Source organism: Phalaenopsis equestris, unplaced genomic scaffold (genome assembly GCF_001263595.1).
Source record: "Phalaenopsis equestris unplaced genomic scaffold, ASM126359v1 Scaffold204938, whole genome shotgun sequence".
Classification (NCBI taxonomy): domain Eukaryota; kingdom Viridiplantae; phylum Streptophyta; class Magnoliopsida; order Asparagales; family Orchidaceae; genus Phalaenopsis; species Phalaenopsis equestris.
Genome location: NW_018224464.1, coordinates 6,187 through 17,638, shown reverse-complemented (window position 1 = coordinate 17,638; position 11,452 = coordinate 6,187). Strand labels below are relative to the sequence as shown.

The 11,452-nt window shown below is 32.6% G+C and overlaps 1 protein-coding gene across 2 annotated transcripts in view; it reads left to right on the top strand.

Moving 5' to 3' along the window:
* LOC110036307 (primary amine oxidase-like) overlaps positions 1-6,214 on the top strand; it is a 15,082-nt gene extending 8,868 nt beyond the window's left edge. For both annotated transcript variants that reach the window (XM_020740714.1, XM_020740713.1), the window contains exons 3-5: positions 4,957-5,070; positions 5,151-5,695; positions 5,852-6,214. In XM_020740714.1, coding sequence (XP_020596373.1) covers positions 4,957-5,070; positions 5,151-5,695; positions 5,852-6,041 — 849 coding nt within the window. In that variant the 3' untranslated portion in view covers positions 6,042-6,214. The remainder of the gene's footprint in view (positions 1-4,956; positions 5,071-5,150; positions 5,696-5,851) is intronic.
* Positions 6,215-11,452: the final 5,238 nt, after the last annotated feature.

Below are 11,452 nucleotides of genomic sequence, written 5' to 3'. Positions count from 1 at the left end.
CCACCTACCACTCTCTTGCTTCTATAAATAGAGAGGGTGTGAGGCTTAGGAGAGCAAGGGAAGAAATCTTAAGGGTGTGAGGCTTAGGAGAGGAAAGGGAGAAGATATCTTGAGCTACCACAAAGGAGGAGAGAAGCTAGAGAGCTAGAGAGGAGGAGAGCATCTTGAGGCCTTGTATCAAGGTGTCGCTTGAGAGGGAGGCCATAGAAGGAAGATGATGGCTCATCTCTATGTATAAGCTATGTATTCTCCATTTCTTTTGCCTTAGTGAACTATTTGATTGATTCCCTCCCGTGGACGTAGATCCAGTCGGATCGAACAAGGTAAAAGATCTGTGTTTGCTTATGTTCTTTGCGTTTCATTTCTATGTCAGGAAGTACATATCTCACAACAGAAGTATCGTTAAATTTGTTTTAATTCTTTAAGTACCAATTTGAACCCATCAAAGACTATATCCCTAACATTTGCTTCTCCTTATAAAATACTTGCACTAATTGAATAACTTAGTTTTTTACCATAGCTCTCCCGAGTCATTATGGATCACAACACATTTTAACTAATCACTTGACCTGAAAAGTAAATGAAATTCTGAAGGTTATTCATTACTTTCAACCATAAAAATCAATTTTTGAAACAATTTGCACTTCTACACAATCTACTAAACCATTACAAGGAAAGGTAAAAGAGATCTACTTAGAAAGTATGAAGAAAACTCCATAAAGCATCATTTGAAATAATAACATTCGCTAATATTTGTGTTTATAGAAATACAATAGGATAAAACACACAATACTTAGCTTTTCCTCTCCTTACAAAGCTCTGAGAAGGCTTCTCCAAGGATTTCCTGCTCCCTTATTGCTTTCCTTAAAACTTTTCTTACAATTCAACTCAGATTCCTCACCAAATGCTCAAGGAAACCTATCACATTCCTTCTTACAGCTAACCCAATTTTAAGCCCATTGACTTGGGATTGAAGAAGCAAGATAGTGGACCATATAAACAAAAAAGTAAAAAAACTAAAGAAAATGTGCGTAGGTCTCAACATCGTTTATATTTGAGCTCGACTTGGAGTAGACAAGCTAAATACTCATACTGAGATGGAAGAGTCCAGAACCTAGATTTGGGATGATCTCAAACTTTTTTATCCTTAAAATATTTTTTATATTTAGTTTATTCTTAAAGCTTAGGGAACTAGTCTAAACAATTTCAACTATAAGATTGATACTTTTTAATGATTTATTTAGAAAGTTTCCCCTTCTTTATTCAACAAAAATGATGAGATTGGGCCTACTGGCTTATAATTTATATCATTCACACATAAGAGAGACTTGGCCACATAATAGACCTAAACTATCAGCATAGCACTTATCCCACATAAAGGAAGGCCATATAGGCTAACATGAACCTGACACATATGAACACACTTGGATAGTACAATCCAGATCTTCAACTCAATGTTTTTGGAAGAATGTTGATGCGTGAGGATAAGTGCTTCAAATTCCTCATCCCTACTTTCATCCTTCAAATTCCTTTTTGGTGGTGTTTGAAAAAACAAATTCTTCCGCTATCCCTATATGGAAGTGGTTTAGGTGTCAGGTTCTTGTGTCATGAACCATATGAACCACTTCCACACACTAGAAAATAAAGAATTTGTTTTTTCAAACACCACCAAAAAGGAATTTGAAGGATGAAAGTTGGGATGAGGAATTTCCTTTATTCTCCTACCCGTCTCTCAAGTTTACTGAAAAGTCCATACTTTGTTTACTAGTTGCCCAAAATAGAGAAAGTCCTTTGTTATATATATTCAATAAAGGCATATATGGGCTAGTGGAAGAAATAAAGTCAGAGTTAGTGGCGCATATCATCTTGGAAATTACACTCGTAAAATGTTATTTTTGTTGTAAGAAGCATTTATATTTCTACAACTCTTAACAACCAACCATACATTCATTTATTGTTTCTTCAATCTTAATGCTCATGAACTTGCTTGAGCAAGTTCACACTTACCATCGCATTCCACTATTTAATGATGTTCTATGAAAGGTCACCTGTAGGAACTTACTCTCATCATTTATATCATTTTCAATTGATGTTTATCCTTATATATAATTTACCAACATGGAAGTTATTCCTTATTTATAAATTACCAAATAAACTACGACCTTCGAATATAATTTGCTACTATATTCACAATTCACCAAAGACTTCTGATGATAGATTACTATCATTTATCCTTGAGCATGAAGGTTCATAAATATTCAAGTTTTATAAAACCACTCTACCCCATACCGTTGGAATGCAAGTTAACCCTATGAGACTTTGTAATAAAATCCATAAGGAGTAAAGCACAAGCTCTACTAAGACGAGTCTAAATGGTTACCTCGATAAAAATTGTGACAAAATCTATAAATTTCAGTCATAAAACTAAATTTATGTCTGGTATAGGACAATTTAATAGAGGTGAAAGCATAACCAAAGTAAAAAAAGGGGAATGCATAATGTAATACTCAAGATTGAGTTATTTATTATTAGTCATTTATTTCTCTATGCTATAGTTGATATCTATCCAAATCATGAACACTATTCAACTATGAAAGATTCTTCTTGCATATTTTAAGTGTGATAATTTGTCATACAAAAGTATGCAATAGAATTTCAGAAAATTGCAACCAAAACCACTAGATTACAATCATTATATGTTGATCTTCTAAGCAGAAAAGCTTTTCCTATGGGTTTTTAGTGATTGATTACATGAGATTACAACGGTATGTTGAAAAAGGTTCAAATTGCTCTTTTGTATAAATCCTTACAACCAACCTTATAAATTCACCTCATAATGCTTCACTACAAGCCATTTTATACATGTTCACACCTAAAAAAAGAGAAAAGAGAAGTACGACTAGAAGAAACATTTTTATTTTGATTATAGATTAAAAGTAAATCACATTGAATTTTTCCCAGACAACTAAGAATATTTGTTGATGACGCTAGTCTCATTCTCTCTACTATCCTCACTATCACTTTCAGAGCACAAATCTTTCACCGATACTCAGATCTTATCCATATTAGACTGTTCCATAGAGAGAACTTATTCCATTATTGTATTATTTAAGCAGTATTTTATTCATTCAAAAAAATTGTTCGATAAGGTCTTCTTTTGAATAACGATTTTTGACATTGCATTCATAAGCTCTTCAAGCATCTGGATGATAGCCAACCTTTCATGGGCTTTCAAACTCAATATCTTCCCTTCAAAAAAATTAATTCAATGCCCATGAGCCTCCGCTAGATCGATCACTATCATATATGTTTTCAACTTGTTATTGATTCATAACACTCGCTCAAGACCACGTGTTGATCGTTGATGAGAGTTTTATTTGCCTCAACATTTTTCTTTATTTCATCTAGGTTTATCTCTAAGCTACATATTCTCTCTTTTCTTAGCAAGAACTCAATATTATTATTAAGAGGACCTTGCTAGAGTGTAAGAAAACTATCATGGCATTCCTTGAGCTCACATTGTGGTGAATAACTATCATGTCACATCTTGTTTGCTCTCTCATGAAAGCAAGATATTGTAGTCATCCTCATGTTCACAATATAAATGAGTAAAAGAAGGTTTAGGAAATTACTAAATTTATATGCAAAATTCATCCACCATTATCAAATCAAACTTAAAAAATTTATAGGAAAAGTACATAGGCCTATAATCTTTCCTAGGAAGAGATAATCTAATTTGCTATTAATGTAAAAAACATTTCCTTCAATAGTGCGGGCTTTTATACATCCTCTAAAGTCATCTAGTTTTTACTCTTATTGGGATAATGTGGCTAAAGCTAGCTCTAATTAGCACAATTCCATGGCAAATGCATAACAAAACCTCTTTTTCCATTCTTATAACAGATAGCTTGACCCTTATTTTAGAGAATTGAATAAATCCACCAATGTACTTCTTTATAGTAAGAAGGTTATGAAGCAGACCTATAAACCAGGAGATATTTATTTTTCAGATAAATAAATTCATTATGGAAATATTGACGAAGTAATTTGACATCATCTAAGTTGGAATGATCATTTTGGCTAAAGATGTTGATTGAAATGGTCGATTGAAACTATTTATGATTATATCCTACAGTTAATATGACAAACTTTTCACTTACGATATACCGTAAGGAAGATTTGAAAAAGGATTGCGTGCTCTCACCCACAATTCTTTTGAAAAACTCCTCTGGTTTTGTGGGAGAAACTTTTGAAGGAGTCATTATTCAACTCTTCTTTGGCTGAATAGGCCCTTCTCTTAAGAAGGGTGGGTGCATCATTCAAATTCACTTTGTTTCATTTTTTGTTTGGAAGCACTCATCCTTCTTGTGGTAATCACCCAAGAGCTCATTAAATGTGAAGTCGACTACAAAATAGTTTTTGGTTGTTCAAAATTCTACAAATAAATTATTGGGAAAAATATCTCACACCTTTTAACTCACATCCTAGTTGAGAAGAGTAGCGTAAGGAACTTCTTCCTGAGAGAGAAATTAAAAGTATTACTTTGCCCGCTTTCTCTCTTCTCGCTTATATTGCAATTTTTTTCTCCAACACTTTTCTTAGTGGGGCGAGTCCTTCGATAAATCATATTTTTTTTTAAAACAAAGTATCATATAATTGACCTCGATTACTTTTAGTAGTGAAAAATAAAATTTAAAATATGCAATTTAACTTTTGATATCATGAAATGCCTTTCGTCAACTTTTATGTTTCACATCCCCACCCTACAATGTGTCTTATAAAACACACATAATAACTTTTTTGTTTCACATACTTAAATTTGAATGTTTTATAAATAACTATATTTAACTAATTTGAAATGATTAAAAATAAATTAGATGACCATAATTGGTAATCCCTTGAAGTTGAAAACGAGGCGTTGATTTTAAAATAAATTAAATAACCAATGGCTTGCAGGTCACCGAAGCCAGAGAGGAGGTAAGCTTGGTGGTAAGGTCGGTGGCGACGTCGGGGAATTACGACTATGTCTTAGACTGGGAATTCAAGACCAGCGGCACCATCAAAGTTTGGGTAAGCAGGCTAACCCTAAAATATCAATCTTAATCATTCTTTATATATCAATGATAAACAACTTGCATCTCATTGTCCAGGTAGGGTTCACCGGAATGATGGAAGTCCGAGCCACAAATTACACTCATGCGAATCAGATAAGAGGTGAGCAGCATGGAGAGTTGGTAGCACCCAATACTATCGGTGTCTACCATGACCACTACATTAGCTATCATCTTGACCTCGATGTCGCCGGCACGGCTAACTCCTTCGTGAAGGCCAACCTCAAAACAGTGACGGTGAATGGTGGAGATGCGCCGAGGAAGAGCTATTGGACTGTCGTCAAAGAGACGGTGACCACTGAGGCCGATGGTCGCGTGAACTTCAACACAGCGCCGCCAGCAGAGTTGTTTGTTGTGAACCAAGATGTGAAGACTAAGCTCGGCAACATGGTTGGCTATCGCCTCATCAGCAGTAGTGCGGCAGCTACCTCTCTTTTGATTGATGATGACTACCCGCAAATTAGAGCAGGTTACACCAAGAAGCAATTGTGGGTGACGCCATACAACAAGAAAGATAAGTGGGTTTCCGGGCTCTATGCAGATCAGAGTAGCGGGGATGATAACTTGGCAGCTTGGAGCATGAGGTATGTTTATTTTGCACATAATTTTACTTCAAACAATCCATATTAAATTTACATCAAACAAGCATGAGGTATGTAATTCTGCTCTTTTTATGACTAATTATTCATCGTTGGATGTTTAATTCCAGATTCTTATTTATCTCCAAACTTTTAATGCAGGAATCGATCCATCAAAAACACAGATATTGTATTATGGTATTCAGTTGGCATACATCACATTCCAAGCCAAGAGGATTTTCCATTGTTGCCGATGTTGACCTGCGGGTTTGAGCTTCGTCCATTTAACTTCTTCGAGAGAAATCCGTTGATCAAGACGCAGCCTTTCAATAAGGAATATCGGGTGAACTAGGTAAATGCAAGACGATATCAGGATTACCGTTTGATTGTCGTCGAGTACTTTGATTATGTTTGCCGTAGTTTCCACTTCCCATGTATGCCAGAGGCTAGAAATAGTACTTATGCACTCTCTAGGCAGCTATTATATTTTCATTTAGTGAATCTAGTTTCTGTTGGTTGCAATTATATTCATCTCGATTAGGCGGTTTTGGGGGAAATTTATTGGGGCAGTTTAAGCATACCATTCTCCTTGCTCGATCTCAATGATCAATCCAATCCAAAAAATATTGGACAGTACTTGTCTTAAATCACAAAGCACAGAAGAATTCGAGTAAAAAAATTTTCAAATTTTAAGATTATCTGAGTTCCATTTTAAGCAAATGATTAATTGAATAGTATGAAAAAACAGACTATGACATATTTGAGATTGTTGAATTCTTATATCATTAATAAATTAACATGACCAAAAATAAGTTTGCTTAAAGAAGTTTAACATGATTTGTTTGATAGTGTGCTTTAAAAACTGATTACAATGAATGAACTTTTCTGAAGAAATTTATAAATAGATCATACTATGACACTTTTATCAAGCAGAGATGATTCAATTAAAACTATTTTAGAGTAGAGAATTTAGAGTTATATCTACTAGAATGGACATGCATTATCACAAACAAGTCAAAACACCCGTCCTTGTACTAACATTAATGCATGTGAACAAGTCTAATGCATTCTAGCGCCACCAAAATTAATAGCCATCTTCCAAAATTAATAGCCATCTTATTCACCAAGGTTAGCATCCATCTTCACAAAAATGGTTTACATTAGCCATATACCTTGCATAGCTACCCACTATCACCAACAATGTTGACCCCTATCATTAATGCCAATCCTACTGCTCCTAATCACAACATACACTGATGTCCTTTATTGATGAAAACACTATTGACCTCACTTTTGGTTGAGGTTTGGTTTTACCTCTTTAGTTGCCTAAGGTCTAGCCATAAGATTTTTCTGTTGATTATTTTTAAAAAACTAGAAAGGAACCCTCACCATTAGAAATTTTAAAGTCCTCTATGCTCAACTTGAAGTTTCATATATTGTTCCTAACTTCTAGTATTTAGTAGGTGTGGTAAGTATGCGGGAGCTCAAGATGAGTCCCCATTGGACTGATTGATCTTAGGGTTGACTTTGGGTGTTAGTCTAGAGCTTATTCACTCACTATACTCACTATCACCCATAATCACTTACAATCTTTATGCCATGTCTTCTGATTTTTCCAAGGTCAGAGGGTATCTCTATGATTCTAACCTTAATTTTCAAACTAAGATGACTATTTTGGCTTATTTTAATTATATAAATCAAAATATCACTTGAAAAATCATGAGAATAATTTTAGTAGGTTATTTGTGGTCAAAGAAATCAAGAAAAAATATTGTGGTGCTTTGAATTATATTGTGAATTTTTATATTTAGTCAAATGTAATTACCTTATATTAATTTATGTAAATTAAATACATATAAAAAATTAACAAAATTAACTCCACTTTATTTATAAAAATCATATCTACCAACTGTAAAAAATTAAAAATTATTTGGCTTGATTTAAGCACTAATATGTATTTTCTAAGAAATCATATTTTTGTACAAAGATAATTATAATAAATTAAATACACTTGGTAAAATTATAAAAAGTAGTTTTCTGAGTTTCTTATGATTAGAGGCAGTTAGGAAAAATAAAACTTATTTTTGAAAAAACATGATTTTTGAGGCATATTTTGGATTTAAAATAAATTTTAGTAGGTTATTTGTGGTCAAAGAAATCAAGAAAAAATATTGTGGTGCTTTGAATTATATTGTGAATTTTTATATTTAGTCAAATGTAATTACTTTATATTAATTTATGTAAATTAAATACATATAAAAAATTAACAAAATTAACTCCACTTTATTTATAAAAATCATATCTACCAACTGTAAAAAATTAAAAATTATTTGGCTTGATTTAAGCACTAATATGTATTTTCTAAGAAATCATATTTTTGTAGAAAGATAATTATAATAAATTAAATACACTTGGTAAAATTATAAAAAGTAGTTTTCTGAGTTTCTTATGATTAGAGGCAGTTAGGAAAAATAAAACTTATTTTTGAAAAAACATGATTTTTGAGGCATATTTTGGATTTAAAATAATTAAAAATAATTAAGAATTCTAAAAATAAAAAAATATTTCAAAATGTGCCTAATCGTCATCTGATCACTTGGGACTCAATAAAATATTTTTCCTAATTTTCCTAAGATTAAAAACAAGTTTCAAAAGCTTAAAAATGAATTTTCTTTATTTTCTCACAAAGATAACTATATTAAATAAATTAAAAATAAAAAAATATATATAAAATTTGATTCTCTGAGTTTTCTGAACTAAGAGGAGTCTAATAAAAGTATAAAAATAATTTTTGCAATTAAAACACTATTTTCTATTTAGATAAATCATGAAAATTGATCTAAAATTAAATAATAAAAATAGAAATTTGATTTAAAAAATCATGAAATTTGCCTAACTGTTTATCTGACCTTAGGAAACCTCTAGTAATTTTTCTATAAATATAAATCTTATTTTGGATAATTAAATAAATTAAACTTTGAAAGTCCTATTTCCTAAATTTAAATAATTATCTAAATTAAATTAAATTTTGCGAGGTCCACATGTCCTCTTTTAACATTATAATTACCTCATGGATATAACACTTTAAACCCTCAAAAATCATTTGAGTTGTGTTTAAAGAGTAATGAGGTGAAGTGCCCCAAGGGCAAAGTGGTAAATGGGTAATTTAGATTTGACTTTGGTGCCTTAATCAAAATTTAGGATTATGAAAGAGAAAATGGGTAATTTTGATCTTAATAAACATGTTTGGATGATTGAAATATAATGAAGCTTAAAGGTAGGAATCCATTCAACACTCTTGCACAACATCAACTAAAAAGCATAAGTCTTCTAATCTTCATGACTTGGAAGTCAATTAAAGATCAAATGATTCTTAAGTGATCGGCTTAATCCAGAAAGATGATAATTTACTTTTATCAAGCCCAAAGTTGAGGATGATTTGACTATTTGATAAGAGTACACATCACTCAAATCAAAACTTTGATAATCACCATTTAACTCATTATGCTTATTAAAGGCTTGGTAGTGACATAGGTTCGATGTCTAAACTCAAGTTGATTGAATTTAGAAAATGATATGGTTGGTGATTAAAATCTTTAAACACTACAAACCTGACTTCGACTTCGGGCATCATAAATCTTAAATAAGTCAAACTTGCCTTTGGGGCACTCCACTCACATAAATCTTAAATGAAACATCAATTGATTAATCGAGTACTCTATCCTTGGGATAATTAAATTGTCAAGCTTCACTGAGCAATAGGGTAACCACACTATAGACTCAGTTGATTATTAGAATATTATAATAAGATCAAAATGAACTCAAGATATTTTAAGAGACATTGAAAATGATCTAGGGCCACACCGTGAACATTTTTAAATTTATTGGATATTCTGAAGGGCAAATTGAACTTATCACATTTTGTTCTAAAATCATCCACTAGGATCTTTCAAGATTCAACAAAATCATAACTTGGGGTTCAGTAGCTAAACCTTAATCCACTCATGCAATTTAAATTCCTTGCAACATTACATACATGCCTTGCAAGTACTAAAATTTTAGGTGGTGAAGCAAGAAGACTCACCATGTATGCTTTTAAATTAATGCATTTACCTTCTTATATTCCTTATTTTAAACTTGCATGTTAAAAAATGATGACACTCTGCATGAAAACCAGAATCGCTAGGGAAACCAAAACTAAAATCAACCAAGATAAAATTCTCCGCCACAATCTCCAAAATATAAGACAATTCAAAATTTAATCACAAACATCACAAAACTACAATTGCAATTAAATTAAGACATTTCTATCGGATGATCGGGAATCCCTCAGAGGAGGTAACCTACGGTTGCTAACGAGGCTTCCCACAGTCTAAATGGAAGTATGAAACTCATTAAGTTGAGTTTCGTAAATTCATTTAGACTAAATGAATCTGATAGAAAATAGTGTTACCAGAATGAGGGAACCGTAGGATCCTAATCGGTGTTGCTCTAATCAACTTTAATATGCCCCATAATGTTTAAATGAACATAACCATAGGGACATCTAACTTGACATCATGACCTGACACACTAGAAAACTTAAACTCGTCATGGCGAGGAGCCTGGAACTAGCATAGTGGGCAACACAACCATCTTCAACTGCAAAACATGTCTTCCCCAACTAAACCATTCCCTCAGAATTAAACAACAAACCATAAGATTTCGAAGTTGTTTGACTAGCGCAACATAAATCTTCAACTCATCTTTAGGCCTTTGTACAACTCTATTATATAATCTAAGCCCTAACTCGTCTTCAAATTTTGAGGTTGTCGCACGTCACGACCTAAATCCAATTCCATGTACAACTCTATTATACATCTTTCAGGCTATTTGTGTGATTCTTCCACACAAATATAAGCCATAAACTAATAAAATTTTCATGATAAAACATTTAAATATTTATGCTCTAAACTGAAGCCAAACCATAGGGTAGCTTGGGAAGTCACCGAGGTTCTCCTCCAGATCTATGACATCCCCTAGTTCTTCCTCCTTTGGACTCTACAACCAAATGCTCCAAATTTGAACCAATCTCCTTTCACACCTCTTTGTCCGATCTCGTTGAAAAGTCTCATCTTTTTAACCTCTTTGAAGATAATATTTCTTAATTTTTATCAAGAGTTTTCTTAGATGACTTTGTTCATTTAAGATGTAATTAACTATAGGGGCTTGCTCTTATTGGAAGCTTGTCCGAACCCAGCTTAAAATTCTTCAAATCCTATTTAATTCTATATAAAGAAATCTTATTTAATTCTTCATATTAAATAGGGAAACTTGTCGGCAAATAAAATGGTTTCACAGACCAAATGAATGTCATATATTTCTTAGTTTATTTTATCAAACCTCACCCTCAAGTCTTGTGTTTATCTCTCGGGATAGATACAGAGTATGAGGTGTAACGCTCCTTCATTTAAACTACGAAAAGTATGATGTCAGTTTGATTTCATATTTTTCAAAACTATATATATATATATATATATATATATAAGTTAAATGTCCTTTCGAAGCGAGTGACAAGATTTTGATTCCGAAGGCCGAAGCTTCTAACAAGCAACTCCTCAACTTTTTAGTGCGTTAGCTTCTGGTGACTCTACTGGGGACTAGCTTTTCTCTCCATTTAAATCAAGAAATATTATCTTCATACATCGGTAATGTGTTCATGTCCATCATGAACCAAACTACCCTTCTTTCATTGGCATGCTTTACCCATTTCTATCTTGGGAA